Source organism: Gallinula chloropus (genome assembly GCF_964237585.1).
Source record: "Gallinula chloropus genome assembly, chromosome: 2".
Taxonomy (NCBI): Eukaryota; Metazoa; Chordata; class Aves; order Gruiformes; family Rallidae; genus Gallinula; species Gallinula chloropus.
The window spans coordinates 132,247,423-132,267,830 of record NC_140086.1 but is presented as its reverse complement, the minus strand read 5'-3'; the positions used below and the strand labels follow the sequence as shown (position 1 = coordinate 132,267,830).

Below are 20,408 nucleotides of genomic sequence, written 5' to 3'. Positions count from 1 at the left end.
CATATCCATTATTTCAGGGTACTTCAGTTAGGAGCATAGCAGCTGAAGAGAGCACTCAGCAGTCTGAGAAAAGCTCCTGCGAATATGTTGTCCTTGAAGAATTATATCTAATTCCTGCTCTTAGCTGCTGAAAGAAACCTTGCTACCAAAACACAACCTTTTTGTATGTGTCAACCCAAGTGTATGATTTAATTTTCTTGACCTGCGTTTTTACCTGTCAATTTTTAAGATTTTTTTTCTCTTTTTTCTTTCTCTCTGACTGTGCCCTGACTCATGCCTATTTCATATGGTTGCTGATTACAAGGCACAGAAGTCCATTGCCTCAGTGGTTCAGTTTACGGTTCTCTTGACTCTGTGAAGTGCATCTGGAGTGCTTTGGTCGTGGGAGGTTTCTGTCTTGTTTTTACCATGTTATTCAGCTGACCCACTTCTGTAGAAACTCTTGGTCAGTGACCTCAGAAATACCCACTGTCCAGAAATACATGCAGCAAGCTGGATCTGTAGTGCAGCATGTGATCGTACATTAATTGGTGGCATTGGGGCTTTTGACTCTCTTTCAAGAAACCTCTTCCCGTGCATCCTACTTGAGCAGTTAGGTGGTGAAATTTGTGGTGCAAACTTTGGTGAGTTTGTCTTCTCATTTTTGTATGGGATTACTAATTTCCCAGCTGGAAAACTACTCACAGGTTGCATGCACAGTTCTTGGTTGGAGTGTGGCAAGTTTAATTCTGTTTTGGTAGTTGTTTAAATGCTGCAGATTGAAACCAATTCAACTTGTTGCATCTCTTTGTTTTCTCTTCCAGTAGGCATACTAGTAAACGACAAGTGCTTTTATTGTCATGGACACTTACTCTTTAAAAAAAAAACACCACTGTCCTGTGATTTTATTTTTTTTTTTTAATAAAGGAAAAAATAATTAGGTGCTTTAAGAGCTTCTGGGAGGCTCTTTTGGGAAAGACAGGGCATTCTTTGCATGTCAAAAACCTGCCATAACACTATCTTAAGATACTACACTTGATAGCCACTGCTGACTAGGGCATCCTTCCAAGTATGAAAATCAAAGGTCGGTATCTAGTTGCTTTATGTACTGTAATGTCATAGGCAAAATTAGTCCATAACAGAAGATGTATTTTTCAGCAATAAACACATGTTAGCAGTGTCCTTTTTTCATGTAAACATTAAAACACAAGGTCAGTTGTATTTACACTATGCTTCCTTATGTGACTGTTTAGTCCCTGTGTGTTGCCATTGACGTTGTTTGTGCAATAAAAGCAGTGATGGCATTTTAATATGGCACGAGCCTGGCTCTGGCTTTACTGTTTTTAATGAGTGGGACCTTTGGGATAAAGGTTTCATGATGGACATTGTCACTCTGCTGCTGGCCTCTGTGGGCAGAATAGTGAGATAAACCTTCCGGCTGCTGGTGCTGCCCTTCCTGCTGATTTGTACCCTGGTGGCTGTTAGAGGTCACTGTGTTTTAGCAACAGGGGGCAAGAGTTGGAAAACGCTGATGAAATAGCCCAAGTCAACCTGTCATGCCTCACCCAGTGTGCAGGCTTGGTCTTGCCGGCTCCCCAGACATACAATGAAGGAGAGAGGAGAGGTGGCTTCTTGTTGTGTGGCTCTGGGCCTGGCCTCAGCACTTGGGAAAGCAGCAAATAGAATTTCTTATTTCCTTATTTTTCAGCGGTGTCACAGTGAGCTTTGGGAGGAGGTAGGGAACATGGCCCCCGCTCTCCGCATTGCAGGCTTAGGCACTGTACCACCTTGGATGTGGAATAATGAAGCACTTTCCTTTCACGCTGACCGAACCTGGGGAATGGCGGCAGGCAAGGTGGATTTCACAGCCCTACAGGCTGCGAGCTCCGTGTTAAAGCAGAAGACGCCTCACGGGTGTCGTGGCGGTGAAGGCCGCAGCAGCCGAGCAGGCTGCGGGACCGGTGTGTGCACTGGTCACTTGCCTCTCACCACAGCCAGCTGTTGGGAAGTGCCTGAGGAAAAGGAGGAGCTGTGAGAGTCCCTGCAGGGTCTTGGTGTCTGGGTGGAAATTGGGAAGTCTGATGAGGATTTGGCAAGAAGCAGCAGCTCCATTGCATCTGCTCTGTCCTGTCATCGCCCTACATCGCTCTGTTCCTCTGTACTGGTAACCATTTAGGAGTTTTACACCTACAGATTTTGTTAGCTCATAATCTATCTGTCTGGTGCCTTACTGGGGAGCAGAGACAGCTGCTAGCTGTGTGTTGACATGTTTCCTTTCCAGCAGAAGTGCAAGGGCAGCTCTTCCTCCATGCTGCTTGAGTTCAGTAATTTGCTTTTAACATAACTCCTTAGCTTGTTGCTGAAAGAAGAGGAAGCCTTGCTAGGTTTTAATCCTAAGCCTGAAACTGTAACAGTGAGAGGATGAAAATGCCTAGTAAGATTGTGGGACAAATAAGAACCAATAAAGCCTTTGAATCATAGAATCACAGAAAGGTTTGGGTTGGAAGTGACCTCCATCCCCCCTGTTGTGGGCTGGGACACGCTCCACTAGACCAGGTTACCCAAAGCCCCATCCAGCTTGGCCTTGAACACTGTCAGGGAGCGGGCAGCCACAGCTTCTCTGGGCAACCTGTGCCAAGGCCTCACCGCCCTCAGTAAAGAAGAACTTCTTAATATCAAATCTAAATCTCTGCTCCTTCAGCTTACGCCCATCGCCATTTGTCCTGTTACTACATGCCCTTACAAACAGTTGCTCTCCAGCTTTTCTGTAGGTCAAATGTTCTGGATATTTCACTTCTTAAGGGCAAAAAAGATCGACCTTGACATGTGGGTTGGGGTTTTTCCTTCATACAAACTCTCCCTGTCTATGCTTTGATTTTATTTGACTTTGTGATAAGTGCTCCTGTCTTGCATGATGTCTGAGCAAGGGAAGGAGATGGAAATAATTCCTGCCAAGCATCCGTTCCTGTGAAAGCTGGTGGTGCTGTGTTGGTGGTGTTCTGGCAGCTTTCTTCAGCACCCTGTCAATCAAATACGCAGTGAGCATGAGTCCCTGCAATAGCATCAGCATTCCCTAGAGCAGTGCTGCTGAAGCCCACCAGCTGGCTACCCAAATGGTCACTGCCTCCCCCCCCATGGGCTCCATCGCTGCTGTTAGCGCCCTGAGTCATTGTATTTTCGTAGGGCGTTTTATTAAATGGTTGTTCTTTTTTTGGTGTTGTCTGGCATTGATTTCCCTCTCTCTGTAACTAGGGCAGTAAAGTTTCACTGCTGTGAAGGAACTGTTCTTGAATTCATCATGAGCATGTTAATTTTTGAAGAATCTCAGAAGATTCTGAGATTTCAGTTAAAAGAAATGTAAAATTATGCTTAGAAAAATAGTTTTGGTTTGGAGAAAGGTTTTCAGGTTTTATTTTGTTTGGGTTTTTTTTTTCAATTTGACCTATATGTTTCCAAGATCAAATGTTTCCAGTATTTTAGCTTGGCAGGAACTTCAGTAAGACTTTCAGTAATTTAGGAGTTAATCATCATAAGACTTTCCCTGTGGTATGGATAAAAGACTGCATTTTTCTAAGTTGCTTAACAAGTTCAATCTTGCTGAAGCTCTGAAGTAACTTTTACTTCATCTGTTGCTAGTTTTACAAATTAATTAAATTAATCTTATTAATTAACACTGTTTTTATTAATTCTGTTACACTTTTTATTAGCTGTGTGACAAGACTTGGTCGATATCCTGCTATATCAGATATGTCCAGATAACTACAACTGTAGATGTACTTCAGTTTTATTTTCATTGTTTAGGATCTTTAGCATGTAAATGAGAAGCAGCAGTTGAGAAGTCTGAAGTCCACAAGTTCAGCTAGTTTTAGGAGAATGTACCAATTCGACTTACGTAATTTAGAACTATGAATCTTTCATAGAAGCTTGTTAGCAAGAGTGGGAGTGGAATTTGGGGAACTGTTTTGTCATGCATGTTTTTATTTTTCCAGTGAATTTTGTAGCTGCAAGTTAGTTATCAGCCAGCTTAGACACTTTGAGTTTTTTCTGGAAAATGAGCCTGTTGTGGCATGTGGTGCCTGGTTCTGTATGGCTGTCTGACATCTTGAGTCAGACTGACTTAACTGCTAGAAAGTAAAAAGCACTTGGGTATGGAATTTTAACACATGAGTTTTCTACAAGAGGTGTTCTGGATCCTAAAGGGAGAATCAAAAGAAAAGCTGAGCTGCTCCTGTCTTCTGTAGAAGAGTGAAGTCTGTGAAAGGACTGTGCTAAGGAGCTATCATTTCTAAATCTCTTGCTCTCTTTCCTGCTTGCAGTTCATAAGAATCCTGGAGGATGTTGGGCTATAAAAGATAAAAGTTTTACTGGTGGTTTGGGTTTTCTTTTTGAGGCACTTTCCTTTCTACACATATTCATCTGTAAGATCTTTACTCATCCGAAACCATTATGATTTCTCAAGCTGGCATTTCAAAATTTGCCTTTGGCTTTGACCAACCCAGGTCCTGTACCTCTCGAAAAGGAAAATATATGTAATAGTTCAAGGCCTTTTATGATTTCAAGGCTTTATAGCTACTTGCCACCTGAGAGGCAGGCTGCACTGCAATGCAATCAAACGTGCTGTGCAAGTTTATGTGTTGCCACCCTGAATTTACAGCCTTCAGCCATCACTTCCGTGCTATTGTCAGCGAGTTCTTGATTTTAAAAAAGCCAAAAAGTTTCTGCATTTCATGTTCTTTTATAAATCTTAAACTGTAATCCATGTGCCTATTGTGGTGTCATCAGCACTTTAAAATCTCCCACACAGTACTCTGTTGTAGTGTAGAGACATCCTGGGCTGATGATGTATATAGATCACTGGGTTGGTTTTGCTCAGGCTTGTGCTGCTGTTTCTTGATGAAAGCGCCTTGTCCTCTCCCTGGGCCTGCACTTGAGAGGGAGCACCTTACAAAGCCTGACCCTTGCTCCAGCAGATTAGGGCGCAGTGCATTTAAAGCTAAATATAGAAGGAGAAAGATCAGTGTTCCTAGCAATTAAGTATTTGAGAGTCTTACTTAAACTGTTGTTTGGTTTTGGGTTTGTTGGTTTTTTTTAAATCTTGTTCCTGGCTGTCCTAAAAGGCATAATTTATATGGGAACAGTTTTAAAATCCTATAGTCAAGCTTCAGGTAGGAGCAGTTCTTTTTGCAGTGCGAAATGGCACTGTGTCAAAGGAAAGGAGAAATCTAATGCTGGAAATGTAGCATTTATATCTTTAATAGCAACTGGGAAACTGTACTGGTATGTCTGGGTTGTGTCAGGTGTCATTCATTTCTTTTCCCCCAAGGAATTCATTAAGGAAGTGGGCAGGATTGATCCCAGCCTGAGGACATGTTTGTGCTCTGGAAGAGATCTGACAAGAGGATTCATTCTTACCTGCTGCGTAGCTCACTTGATAATTTCCTTTCAAACCTCACAGGCTCCTCCTTCAGTCTGTTGAAGTGAACAGTTTTCATACCCAGAAGAAGGGGGAAGGTATCAGGGCCAAGCATAAGAACAATCAGAAATACTTGAGTGAATGTTATATTTTATAGATCAGTCTCTTATGAAAAGCTGAAGGTCAGAAAGACAAACCAGATAAATACGTCAGGTCTGGCCGGTGGCTGGGCAGAGGCCTGGTTGTTGCTGATCCCTGCTGACCACTAGATTATCCACGTAATTTATGTGCAAAACACCTCCTGTTCTGCCACTGAGGCAGTTAAGTGGGGGAAGGAGACTTTCGAGCTGTGCTGTGAAGGGAGGCTTATGTCCTGCAGCTCTTTAAAAGATCTTGTGATACAGTTTGCCATTTTTAACTCTATTTGCAGTTGGGCAAATCATTTTTTCCAGAAGGCTATTTAGTGTTACAGTTGTTTTGAAATCCTCCTTGGTCTGCTAAAACCCTAGCTTTAAATCTCAGCGATGAATGTGAAGCTCTCAGTTTAAGTGCTTGTTGCATCCTTGTATTTTTTTTTTTGTGACTTGCAGGAAGCAAAACCAGCCTTGACTCCGAACTGCGCTGGCTGTTTCCAGTGCATGCAGGCAGTTTTTGACTGCGGATAAATAGCAGACCTAGCCCAGAAAGCAGTGGCTTGCCAAGTTAAACATCTGAAATGCTGCAGAAACAGCCAGCTCGTGATGCTGCAACTAGAAGAGTTACTGTGGTCAACGGGAACATACTGTATAGCTCTGGAGCATTGCTAACGCAGTTGTCAAGTGAACTTTCAGGGTGGGGAGAGCATTGACTGGGATAGTAATTTGTGACTGGTGTCTTTCTAGCCATGGAGCTTGAGTTTCTCTTTGCTCATGGTAGGCAGAAGTGTTGTCAAAGGTGTGTACTTTTAAACCAGATTTGCAGAGTCCCCAGTGAAGAAATACAAATAATATTTTTAATTGAAACTAAAGTTGTTAGAAGAACATGCCCAAAGGACAAAGCATGTTGCATGGTAAGGCTTAATTCCCGATGAGCAAACTGTACATTAACAGTGACCTAATGGCCTGCAGAGTGGGAAATAGGTGGTCTGTAAGTCTCAGTGCTGGTGCTTGCTGTTGGCAGAACAGGGGGATGACCCATGATGATTGCCATGTGCTACAGAGCTTCCTTGTATTCGCTGCTGTTTGCAGTCAGATGTCATTTGAGCTGCTCATTGTGCAAGCTGCATCTTGTGGGACTAATTCTATGCCCAGCTGAAAAATAGTTTTGTTTTCTTTAGCTAAACTGGCATTAACATACAATCCCAAATTTTTTAATGTTGCATGTTGAGATTTTCCATTAAGGTCTGAAGTAATATAAGCCTGATATTTTTTACTGTTGTTTTTATATGATGTGTCATGTAGGTCCTTAACTGTGTGTTTATACACAAAATTGATAGGGGGAGAGATTTGGTTATCTTTTTTATTTTTACACCAACTACATGTTTTTAGGAAATAAAAGTTGCTAAGAGATAGTGATGCTTGGAAGAAACATTTGGGTGGGATTTGATGGTTAAGACATAGTCTTTGTGGTTAGACTGCAGTCATGTCTTCAGCAGGATGGTGTGTAGCCCTGGGAGTCCGTCTGCCAGTGAACGTGCCAGAGGCAGAGACCTCTGCTGTCATCCTCAGCCCCACCAGGATGGTTCCTGGTCCTGTGTCCTTGTGGGTGCTGTGTCCCTGAGCACCCCTGTGAGCTGCTGTACCCCTACCTCTGCAGTAAGGGCAAGGAGTCTGTTGCCTTCCTGCTTGGGTTTGGACTTTCAGGGTTATTTACAGGGATGCTAAGAGCTGGGGTTTTAGAGAAGCACATTTCATCAAAGTTACTCTTGGATCATAGGGTTCTTCATCTTTAAGCTAATGTGAATTATGTGATTCTGCAACTATTCTTTGACTATACCTCAAGAACGTTTGCATGTTTACTACACTGAATGTTTTATTTTGCCTTTAGGTTAAACTGTTGTCTGTAAATGCCAAAGTAAAAATAAACCTCTTTTTTTTTCTTCTCCAGAAATTTTATGAATAAGAATCAGAAGCCGGTGCTAACAGGCCAGCGGTTCAAAACTAGGAAGAGGGGTAGGTTATGTTACTTTTTTTTTTTACTTTAGTTTCCTCTTGGTTAAAATGACTAGAAACAGTGCAGGTGGAATAACTGAAAGTTCAATGTGTTAAAGTTTTTTTTTCCTTCCCTTCTCTTCAGCCATGTTAAGAATGCAGATGTTATTTTTAACAAAGCTCAATGAATTTTATTGTTTTCTCTATACATCTTAGCACTTTCTGTAAAATTTGGGTATGTTTTCTATTAAGTCTTGTAGAAGCCTCAATTAAAAAATAGATTCTAGCTGAGTTTATAGTATATTTACATACAAGGAAGAAAACTTGAGATGCTTGTTTCAGGTGTTTCCTGAAGTGTCCCTTTCAACGAAAGAAGCAAAATACGAGCTTTTAATTAGAGGCTGCAACAAAGAAAATTATCTGGTCTTTTGGTTTTGATTTTTGTTTTTATTTCTTTGACTCAAATCAATGTCATTTCCATAAGTGAAACTTTCACATGTAGAAAGGAACGCTCTCACCTTCCTTCTCCATGAGATGGTCAAATCATCTTGTTGGCCTTGCTTTTTGTAACGGCAGATGTTGTAGGAATTAACAATCCCAAAAGAAGTATCTCAGAACAACCAGTAAAAACCTTCAGATACACACACTGCTAGACTGATCCAGTGTATTATTCAGTAATGGTATGTATGTTATTTGCTAAAATTGTCTTAGAAAATGTTCTCTTCCTCAGAGACTTTCTTTCCAGTCCATGTTTTGCAATGTATCTGGCATAATGGGTCCTAATAAGGATTGAGTTTTTGGATCTTATTTAATGCAAGTAATAATTAGAATAAATAAAGAACTTGTTATTTGTAATTCTATGCCAGTTTCTTGAATTTCTGTTGCAGGAATTGGACTAGATACTTGTTGACTATGTGGAAGAAGGAAAAGACTTGTGGAGGGCAGCAGAAGATAGGGTGGGGGGTGTTTTGAGAGATTATTCACATGGGGTTTGGGATATTAAATGGCTTTAATACAGGAATCTTAACATGCAAACACTTCTTTATGTGCTTAAAGCATAAAATTCATTCTTTGAAAATGGTGGGATTCTGGTTTCCTTAATATATTGGAGGATCCTGCTTAGAAATACAGGAGATGCCCATTGCCTTTCTACAGCCAGAGGGCTTGAGGAAGAGAAATGGCTTCCTAGCATGTTTATTCCCTTCTGTGTATGTAGCAGTGTCAGAGACTGCCATGTCTTGGACTTTGACTAGAAGATACAACTAGGTTTTCTATATCCTGACTTTCAGTGTATCAGGGAGTCATTTAATTTCACTCAGGTGGGGTAGTTATTAGTTTTATTAGTTGACCTAATAAAAGGTATAAACCTTGCCTCCAGCACGTATAGTGGCAGGTGTTAAAATAGCTTTGAAAAGATTTTGAGGGAAGAAAAATGATGTAAAAGGAAGAACTTCCAATGGGAGGAGGCATCTCACAGTTCCATATCAAGTTTTTAGCAGTTTGGGCAAAGAAAATATTTTTCTGTTGAGTGGGCATTTTGGGTGAGGGTCAGCAGTAGTTGGCATCTGGCCAGGATTTGTGCTTATGGTGCAGAGATGTGGGATGTGGAGAACGTTGACTCTGCTGTACTTGCACGTGTGCAAGTTGGTGTCTTTGTCTCTTCTGAAATGGAAAAGGAGGAAACAGGAGCAGCAGATTTCACAAATGCTGCAGCAGACAGTTGACAAATGCCTACAGGACAAAAAGCTTCCTGAAGCCTTGACAGGTGCAAACAGGGCATATTGTTTAAACTACGCTGGCAGGCAATACCTGAGACCCAAGTTTGTTCCCATGGTATAGATAACATATAGCTAATGTCTGCTTAAAAACTTGTGCAAAAAGGTAAATGGCAGCTTAAAAAGAAGCCAAGCAACATGATGCATGTTACTTTCAGGAAGAAAATTTATCTAGTGGAAGTGATTATTAATATGCTTGCATTAACATGAAATCAGAAGAGGGCCCAAACTGGGCAGCTGATTGTTTTTCTGCAGAAATACGGCTGTGGACCTTCTGTTGCAGAGTTAAGGTTAATTTTGAAGGAGGGGTGTATAAATGTACTTCGTGACTTCCTTAGAAGCAAAAGAAAGGAAATAAGGATCCGGGAACATGATGAAAATGAAAAGCTGGGTATAGCACTGCAGCGTTGGATATTGTATGCATCATATCTGCAAGCTACACCTGCCTCCGCTAGCCCGTGATTGAAACTGTGCTTGTTTAGTAATTATGCACTTGACAGCTCAACATACTGTCACCACTTCTTGATGATGGCTTCTTATTCACCCTGTTGTACTACATCAGCATATTCCTCTTCAGTACATTAGCTTGGTAGGAAAATGTTTCAATAAAATTAAAAAGCCTTTTTCATGCAATGAGTTTACCTCCTCTTCCTGTGTAAATTTTTAGATTGTGACAGACAAGAAGATTGTAGGGTACTCCAGATGAGCAGAGGACTTCTGGGGCAGGGGAAGAATCTGTTTAAAATAGCTAGGAAATATTAATCATGGTGTTTGTGTTTGTATGAAGCACTGTATACCCATGATACCGACCGCATAACACTTTTCAGTTTAGATGGGAACATCTTAAATTTTTAGACAAGATATAGTTGAAAAAGTAAAATTGGATTTTTTTTAAGTCATCTCTTAAGACAGACCTCTGTCTTATTATTGGTTAATGAGTCCTCAAGCACTTATTTTTTTTACTCCTGCAAATAATGCGTACTTATTTGGCAACCCAAACTTGTTTATGGATGGAACTGTGTTTCTGGTGTTCAGATAAAACTGCCTGATGTGCACATACTGAAATACTTACACTTCAGTACCAGGCTTATTTGTGGGCAAGTTTGTTGCTTGTTTTGGTTTGTCTTAGTATTTAGTTAGAAGAGTGCTGCAACAGAGTTTTTGGTAAAGGGTTTGATACCTCAGGTAAGATTCCAGTGGTATGCTTCTCTGGAGGCATTTCCCAGAGCAAAAACATGTACTGCAGTTTCCCCTCGACACTCTCTGGTAGAGAGCATGTGCTGCAGAAATGTGAGGTGATTCCTTAAACAGCACACTCTCACCACAGCTGCAAGTTGAGGGAACACAACCAAAAACCTGAATATCTCTGAGGTGAAGTAAAAGCCTAGGAAGAAGTAATTTCCATGCAAGGGTGAGGGTTTCTGCATAGTTTATTGGTTAAGTGTGATAGGGGAGAAGCTAGGATGGCACTATGTGTGCATCACTTTGGGACCAGCTGAGGTTGGGAACAGGGGGCTTCCTGTGTGTGTATGTGGGTATTCATGACATGGAATAATCCACAGCTTCAGAGGATGGGCCAGCAAGTCATTTGGAGATAGGCAATAGGGTCAACAAGCCACCAAAAAGCTAAGTGTAGCAGGGAGTTTCTGGAAAATAAGCACTGGATCAGTTTTCCAGTGCTTCTGAGGGCTTGACCAGACAGCTGTGGAGCTGCTGTTAGCTGCATGCTGCCAGGAGGCTCGGAAAGACCAGCTGACCAGTTCACTGAGATTCCCTGTGGGCTGGGACACTGAGTGGGAGGAGGGATCGCTTATGCTTTCCAGATGTGATTGATTTGAGGTAAGGACAGGCATTGGAAGAGGGGGACTATGGGCAAATGATGGCCTGAGGATGGTAGAATGAGTGCACCCCAGGTATGTGCAGGGGAATGAGAGGAGAAAGAAAGGTTTCTGTATTAAAAATAATAAAGCTGATAAAAGTAGGCATTGTGTGTAAAAGAGTAGTTTGTCTTAAGGCTATTGTGGCAGGAGGAAAAAGATTGGGGGAAGAAACATTATGAGAAAACAAGGTCTTTTGGAGGTTGTTTTTGATTTGTACTTGGGATAAAAAGTATGTTTCCCTGAGTCGAAGGGAAAGGAAACTTGCAGCCAGAGGATGTGCAACATCCAGAGTCTCTTCTCTCAAAAAGGCTGGGAGAGTTGCAGCTGGCACATTTCAGACTGGTTTATCACACATTTAGACAGGAGTCCTACCAATTCTCATTCGCCTCAGTAACTACACATCTCTGGACTTGCGTCCTGGGTAGAGTATGTGCAGTTTTTTAAGAACTTGTATCAACATTTATGTCAGCAGGTGGTAACAAGCTATTTTTGGGTTGAGTGTTACAGAACAAACAACTCACAGTTCTGGTTCTGAATTTCAGAATTATTTTGATGGGAACAAGCATTTCATATGTGTCCTTATATAAAGCCAGGGCTTGTTTTGTTAAGAAGCTTCAAGTGTCTGTGGTAAGCTGTCAACAGCCTGCAAGAAAAAGCAGCAGGAGGGATGGGTAAATCCACCTGGATTTATCTGGAGGCTGAAGTTACATCTGTTGTGGCTAATGCTGTCTGGGGGTCAGGCTAACTTAATGGACTTCAACCAGAAACAGCTGTAGAAAATGCAATGTGAGCCCTGCATTTCTGTATTCCTACTGCTGCTTAGGTCTGTGAATTTGAAAGATGAGTTCTTGGTTACACTGTGTTGCCTGGTCCTAAATGTTTATGCAAAAAACTATTTTTATGAACACCTTGATCTTCTCTTTTCCTGACAAGTTGTCTTTTTAAAAACATTTTCGATATGTGACCATAGTTATTTAAAGAAAAACAAGAAGTAAAGGTGGAGTGTTCCTACAGTGAAATTAGGTATCCGTGACTGACATTCCCTTTGTTCTGCTATGAGATTTAGCAATGCTTAATGATGCACATATTCAATAATATCTTCAACAAGAAAAGTAAGAGTATGACATTTGAAAACAGTTTTAACCATTGTTTTTCCTTCCTTTTATTTATTTCCTGTATGTTGGTATGTGTTTTGGTGTTGGGGGGATGAGGACAAGGGGGAAGGGAGGGTAAACACTGCAAAATTTCTATCAGGCATTAAAAGCCTAACGATCAGTTTTTGTATTGGCCAGGTTGGGAAGAATATCTTTAGGTGCCATAGTCATTTCAATTGCTGGCTGACATGGGATTTTAACAGAAGGTTTTAAAACTGACACTCTCTCCTTTTCCTTCTCCTTTATCTCTGTTCCAGATGAAAAGGAGAAATTTGAACCCACAGTCTTCAGGGATACAATTGTCCAAGGCCTCAATGAAGCTGGGAGTGACCTGGAGGCTATAGCCAAGTTTCTGGATGCAACAGGCTCGCGGCTTGACTATCGCCGCTATGCCGACACGCTCTTTGATATTTTGGTTGCTGGCAGCATGCTAGGTAACCAGCAGTGTACCTGAGGCAGAGTTTTTGATGATCAGCCTTGCTTCTTTTTAGATGCTTGTCTTCCTCTACAGAGTGGAAATTATAAACTGTGTTACAGTTTCACTTAACTAGATACTTATTCCATCTCATAGCACTGTTTATTGTTTGTAGCACAGTAAATACCTAGGGAATTTAATTGGTGAAGTGTTCTGCAAATGCCATAAAAAAATAGATGCTGCTCTGGGAAGGCTTCAGTCTGAGGTGAAACAGTATATAAATGCAACAGCAAAAAAAAATGAGAGATACTAACTGGGGGAAACAGGAATTTATTAGCATGAAAAAGTGTAATTGAGCACTCGGGGTTATTAGCTGTTGCAAAGGTTGCTTTGTAGATGTTGCAGCAAAGCCTAGCTAAAAGGATAATAAGGAGTTCTTTGTGGATGCTCATGGGGCATTTCTCCCATGTATCAGTGGCAGCTTGGGCAAAAACATGCCTTTCACCTTTTGTGTTTTGGCTAAGTTGGCTCTCTTTACTGGTCACATTGGTTTGATTCCTGCTTCTTGTTCTTTGGCATGTAAGAAGGAGGTTTTTGTAAGGTTTGACGTAATGCAGGAGACAAAAGCCAGTGGAAATATGTAGGAATAAAGATCTCAATGAAATAAGCCAGGAGAAAACTTCTGCAGCACTGCTTTGAATGTTTACATGGGCCTGGTAAGCATTAGAGAGGTTAGGAGGATGTTCCAAGTCCTCAAATTAGTAACAGAGCGCTAATACTTTTCTCTTTGGAAAGGAGTTACATTATTGTGGTGTTTAAAATAGTAGTTAAAATATGGAGTTATGCTCCAACCCATACTTACCACTCTGTGTTCTCAGAAACAGCTGAGATTCCTTCCTGTCACCTGACTGTCAGTCTTGTGAGGTCTGTGTGATGTAAGGTGCAGCCTATCAGCCAGCTGTCCCTTCTCTCCATGCCACCACAGCCTTGCAAAGCTCCATCTCTCTCTGTTCCCCCCTCTCCCTTGCTAGGTCTTACCCTTGCTTTGTGTCTCAGTGATACTAATGACAAGCATAGGAAGCTTATTAAAATTTACAGAATGTTTTCTAAAGTGAGAAATCGTTTCTTCCTTTTTTTTTCCTTTTTTTTCTGCTTTCTGTTAGCTCCTGGAGGCACACGCATAGATGACAATGACAAGACCAAGATGACCAACCACTGTGTATTTTTTGCAGATGAAGATCATGATGCCATCCGAAATTATGCTCAGGTCAGTAAAAGCATGGTTGATTACTGTTTTCCTTTTATATATCAAAAAGGATTACAGTGGAACATCTGTAGACTATCTAGGCTACAGTAGGCTAGTTGGAGGGTAACTGAAAAATCCAGTTAACCAGTAATCTGCCCTAACCTTTAAGGTTTAGGTAAGAAAATAGAATGTCTAAAATGATCTGGTTGCAGCTAGCAACTCTTTCTTTTACAGACAGCAGTCTTACTTATTTGAGTCTGCTGTTGGTTCGGTATATTTAGACACCATCCTTATTATTTTTGTTGACCTTTTCTGTATGCAGCCTGAACGATTTGTATGAATATATTTTTAGAAACACATGAAGTATATGAATGACAAAAAATACACAGCTCACGCCTCCAGCCTTTAGTTGTATAACTTGTTAGGAATTGGGCATATATTCTGGGAGCTTTCATTCCTCCTTCGTAAGTGAAACATGATTTCTTCTTGCAGGAACAAGGCTTGCACAAATAGGCCTATGTGAAATTAGCACAAAAAAGCAATGAAACCCTAAAATGTTATCAAAGAGAAGCTAATGTTGCATAACTCCTTAATGGAAGATAATAATTGTATGAAAATAAGAACTCTATGGAAAGTTCAAAGCCAGCATGCAATTCTGGATGCTAGTAGGGTTGTGTAAAAACACAATACTGTTGGAACTCCCACGTTTCAAAAGTCTATTGTTACTTAAGTAACATATTTAACTATTTAAATAAGTAGTTAATATTACTGGAGAGAGTAATTGGAGGCATCACTGCCCCTGCTAAGGTGTTGAGAGTGGTAAGTTGCTGAAATGGTGCACGGTTGATTTAATGGATGCTGGGATAAGAGTCTGCCTTGGTAAGAAATGTTTGCTAAATAGCAGAAAGCTCCTTTAAAAAAAAAGCATGTTTGATAATGTGAGGAAGTGAAATATACTTATTTCTGGAAAGGGAGTCTAAATCTATCTTGTGTGCTTCAGTTTTATCATCTCTTAAAACTGGTGTATTCTGCTTCGGGAAAGCTTGTTACTGGTGAAAGCATTGAATCTGTCGTCTTCAACTTTAATGGTTTGATAATAAAACTTGGCAGTACCAAGTACTTTAAAATAAAAGGTTGCATTTTGGAAAATGGAGAGGAAGATTTCAGGATTTGAAGCAGTGGAATTGTCAACATTTTGTAGTTAATGCCTGAAGGAATATATTCTTCTATAGACCTCACTGGGGGGGTTTTGTGCATAATGGGAAATAGAGCTTTTACTGTGTTATGGAGAAGTGGAGTTAGGCTAAAACAGTGTTTAGATCTTCCTTGTCTTCTAAATGATTTCTTACTCTGAGTCCCAAATGAACCAGTAGAGTGGTTTGTTTGTTTGTTTGGGGTTTTTTGTGGGCTTAGTTATGGACACAATTCAAAGAGTGAAAAGTCTTTAAGAAAAAAGACTAAAGCTGCTGTCAATAACTTAGCAGATTTTTTGCTTATATTTCTGTCATTTACAGGGACTTACAAAAATACGAACAAGATGCTAGCTGATGCTTTCATTTTATACCTTATTTTAAGCCTTATTTTATTAGAATTTGGTGTGTGGCCACAACTTGGTTTTTGTTTGTTCTGTGCCAAAATCCTGCCATTTGGGATGTTTGGATATATTTTACATTCTCTGAAAAGCTGATTGATACTTTCTAAATTTAATTTCTCTCTCTCACACACAGACACACACCCATCCAACCTGACAATGATGTCATTTATTCTCCACGTAAACCTTTTTACCTGTGACTTTCAGTGATCTCTTTTGTGCCCTTTGTGCAGTAGTGAGAGCAGTGCTTTGTTTGCTCAATTTTTTACTGTTCCCTTCTTCCATTTGAGTGCACTCTGCACCTGTGCTGCTTCTGCTTTCATCATCTGTGGTCGTATGATGGGAAAAAAGTGATGAAAATTGAAAATCAGTTGTTTTGTAGAACACACTTGGTCAGAAAGCTTTCTCAAATGTTCTTCCTCTTTCCCTTGCAGTAGTGTGCTTTTATAAGCATTCATGTTAATGGGTTTGACCAAGATCCTGCACCTATTGGAGATGCCCAGCAGTGCTACCTGAGTGCCTTGCTCCCATCTGCTTGCACCTGACAGCTTCCCCAGAAAGCTGCTTTGCCAGGGAAGGGGAAGAACGTAACCTCCTTCCCCTCCTCCCTTCCCCTGCTTTTCATCTACAGACAGGGTGAAAAGCAGAGTAGGAACACGTTTTGAGAAGTACAAAAAAGAAACCAAACTGCCGTAACATCTCATCCCTTGCTCTATAAAGCAAGAATAGCAAAACTTGTATTTTTTCACTCATGAGCACACTGATAGAGAAGGATGTTCCATGATCTGCCATGAGACAGACAACACAGCATATAACTGCAGAAGTATCATTCTGCTGGCTGCTTATTTCCTGGAAACAATATCTAAGGGAAAACCATGCAGTGGAGTGAGTATTAGAGTTGGAGAAGGCAGCAGTACTTCCTGCTTTTTCTTTCCTGCTGTGGGGATACTAAAAAAAGGAAAAAATGTTTTGTCTTATAGCTTAATCAACTATATTCTTCATGCCTTCAGCAGTGGTAATCATGTTTCCCTTTGCCTTTTTTTGTTAACCTCTGTTTCTTTAGGTCTTCAATAAACTTATCAGGAGATACAAATATCTGGAGAAAGCATTTGAAGATGAAATCAAAAAGGTAATGTTGGTGGCAGTCTCCTCTTAAGCATTACTATTTTTTTACCCTATGTCTAATATAATTGTATATGTATAAATGCTGTGCTGTTATGTATTTTATTTAGCTCTGCTGGAAAAGAGGATGGAATCTACAGGTGGCAACTGTAGTGAGCAAATTTAGCTCTGCTGGCAGCACTTGATATAGAGTAATTCTGAATTAGTATTTCCTTTGACCAAACTCACCTTCTTATCCCAGGCTTTTCTGTTCAGAACTTCAGTGTGCTCTGGGGAGTATAGCTCATAATGACAGGGAGATGTTGCTATCCTAATGTAGAACAGCACTCTCTGATTATTTTTTTTTCTTCCATAGAATAAATGCAGATCTGCTTTGCAGAATGTCATGTGATGTATGAAAATTAAACTGCTCCTGCATTGTGGAATGAGTCCTCAGCAGAAGTTTTTGTGTTCAAGGTCATAGATAGGTGGAAGAAAAAGTCACAACCACTGGCAGAGTGCTCAGGATTTGCCTGTTAAGACTGTAGTGGGTATTTGTGGATATGGTTTTGTTTTGTGATACTGACTTCTAAGGATACAGGGAAATAGGAGTAGAAACTTTGGAAAGAAAAAAACCCAAAATCAAAGCACCAACCCAAACAAAAAAGCCAACAAAACAAAACCCCACAGATTTATTTTGTCTATTTTTAGTTCCTAGTAACAGATGTAAATATCTTTTTCTAATACCCTGAACACATAACACACACTGCTGTGCTGTAAATTAACTGGCATGCTGATAATGGCAAAACCTGTCCTGTGACTAAAATGCCATGTTTGTTAAAAGTGTGTTTCCATATTATTTAAACATTAGAAAGATTGCTGCAAAGTTCAAGTGAGGATAGTCTGGAGCATGATGCCTCACCACCACCTCTGAGTATATTTGGCTCTGATTTATACATTCTTGCTCATATAGGAAATTATTTTTGGACTTGGTGGCCAGCATGCCTATTAACTGGTGCTGATTGCTCAGTACATCCTTCTAAAGACCTAAATTTACCTCTGTCCCTACACAAATCTAGTGTTCTTGCTGTTAATTACTATAATCACTGACATGAGAAGCGCTGACTCACAGCATTCAAGTTTCAGAGAGTGCTCAGCATATTAAGCAAATGCCGTGTCAATTCACACCGCCTCCTCTCTCTTCTGCAGCTTGCTTGGTTTTGAGTCCTCTAAGTTTCTAAGAATTCACCTTGCATGCTCAGTGACAGGATAAGGCTATGGTTAATGTATAATAATGTTGACTCTTCAGTTGAGGTACAAGTGCCTCTGATGCAAAGATTAACTCTGCAGTAGCTTCAAAGAAAGCAGTCACTTAAGGAACAGGGTGACTGGAGTCATGCTACTCGTTTAAAGCCATTGGAAGCATGCTAGCCATGGCAGCATGGGATCAGAGTGGGCTTATTCACCTTGCAGACTGCAAATCTCAGTTTTATGTACATGCTTTTTGTATATGTAGAATATACATACACAAATGTATATGTATATTTTGTATATGTAGAATGTTTGTAAGTTTAAGTAGCATTCTGTATAGCTTTTTACTACAAAAAATAGGATAAAGTACAAATAAGTGTTTTTTTGGTCTTAACCCTGGTAAGTATTACTGAGACATGTGAGGACGTGTGAAGTACTGAGAGATGGTATGAGGTCCTCTGTTCCTGTTTTCCTCATGAGAGAGCCCTAAATCAGGCTGGGAATTATGAAATAAGAGAAGGCTAACATTCTGAGATCAAATGGGAAGTGAACAGAGACACTTTAAGTCAGCTAAATGAAAGGCGGGAATCAGTCAGCGAGTCTCTCTTAGGTTAGCTGCCTTCTCTGTTGCTGACTGTTCAGTGCTGTCTATAGATATGACAGATGCTAAAGCAACAGTCCGCTTCAGATAATGAAGATATAAAAAGACACCACACTCCCAGTGTAGATAAAATTCCTGAAGTTTCACTGTTAAGGTTTCCAGATCACAAGAGGAGAGCGGAAGCGCTTCTTGTTCTTGGATTTATTTTTTTTTTAGTGTTGAATCGTGTCTTTACTTACACATGTCCTTTATGCCCAGGATTTGTGCCTAAAAGATGACTTCTTTAAAGACAAAAATAGTATGGAACAGCACATTAGGTCTGATCTTGTGCTTATTAGGCATTCTGAACTCCCACTTAAATAGGTGGGAGTTCTTATAGCAATGATAGAGGTAGAAAATTGTGAGCCAGAACTGCGCATTTTATGCCTGGAATCAGCCTGTATTGGTAACAAAAGCAGTAATGCCAGTGCTTGGCTCACAGCAGGGAAGCATCAGCTTGGAGAAGTTTCTGTGGGTGGTTTGGTACTATTCTGAAATGACTTGGACATTTTGTGACTTCCCTGCTGAGGTTTGTAATAGTGATGGTGAAAGAAGAGCTCTTAAAGTAATCGGCAATAAAAATCTGAAATGACTGCTTTGAACTAAACATTTTGTTCTTTTTTCATGGCTTTTAAGTGGGTTTATTAAAGATTTTGATTCTTCCTAGCACATAGTCTCCCCCTAAATTCATCCATTTCACAATTGCTTGAAAGTATTGGCTAATATACAGAACAACAGAAAATGACTTGTATAAGTTTACTGGAGCTGTAAAACAAATATTATGCTAGTAGCAGCAGCAGTACTTTAAGCAGAGGAAGGATAGATTCCTTCTCAGAACATACTACAGTGGGGCACTACTCGAACACCGTAACTCAGATTCATTACAACAGGCTTGCAAGAAGTATGTTTCAAAGGAAAGGGAACAGAATGAGACTGAGAGCTTCATAGATACATCATTTCAGATCTTCTGAAATATTTGAACACATTCAAACTTCTCAGAAACAGAGTTGATAAATATTTGGATATTCTTCTCTTAGAATCCTTCTCTACCTTAGACTGCATAACTCTGGCTCTGCAGTTGGATTTAACTAAGGCTGTTGTTGCTTTCATGACTCAAATCTGCCATGAATGGGTGTAGCTGTCTATGTTCTACTTGTTATTGACAAAACCTAATGGAGGTTACAGCTCAGAAGTGTGTCAAAACATTGTCATATTAAAGTAGTCAGTGTGACCACTTTCTAATAAAAATCCTCACCAGTTGCTTATATGGGAAAAGAAGGGAAGAGAGTTAAGTAGACTAACTTAAAATTAATTCTAATTTTTTCTTGTGCAGATCTCATTTAGGTGTGGCATTGTTGATGAAGCTCATATAAGGAAAACTTTAAATCCCCAGGCCTCCATTTTAGGCTAGGCTTATATTGAAATTCTGTGTGTTCTCAGTTTTCCCATTAAATGTGGCCCTGGAGTTCATTTACCTGCGCTGTTATATATACAGCAGTTAATTGCTGCGTTTGGAAATACAGCACACCACTTGTTTCTCACCCATATATTTAGAAATAATAATTCCATTCATCCGCAGCCCAAATTTTCATACATTTTTAGGTTGTGAGTCACAGTTTGTTGAAATAAAATTACAACTTGAGATTTTACAGTTTCGTATTTTCTCTTTTAAGCTAAAGCTGCATGTTGCAATCATTTGGCTGAAGCCCACTTAAAAAAAAAAAAGCCCAAATGATTTGTCTCTGGCTGAATCATTCAGCCCTGTGTAAGCTGTAATTTAAAGTCAATGTTATTATGTAAGTACTACCATATGAATGTGGGTTTTTCAGTTCTG

General features: G+C 40.2%; 1 protein-coding gene across 1 annotated transcript in view; it reads left to right on the top strand.

Moving 5' to 3' along the window:
- The window catches only part of BZW2 (basic leucine zipper and W2 domains 2), a 57,645-nt gene that overhangs the window by 16,143 nt on the left and 21,094 nt on the right, over positions 1 to 20,408 (top strand). The window contains exons 2-5 of the mRNA XM_084280588.1: positions 7,478 to 7,542; positions 12,588 to 12,764; positions 13,909 to 14,012; positions 16,646 to 16,711. Of these exons, the coding sequence (XP_084136714.1) occupies positions 7,485 to 7,542; positions 12,588 to 12,764; positions 13,909 to 14,012; positions 16,646 to 16,711 (405 nt within the window). The 5' untranslated portion in view covers positions 7,478 to 7,484. The remainder of the gene's footprint in view (positions 1 to 7,477; positions 7,543 to 12,587; positions 12,765 to 13,908; positions 14,013 to 16,645; positions 16,712 to 20,408) is intronic.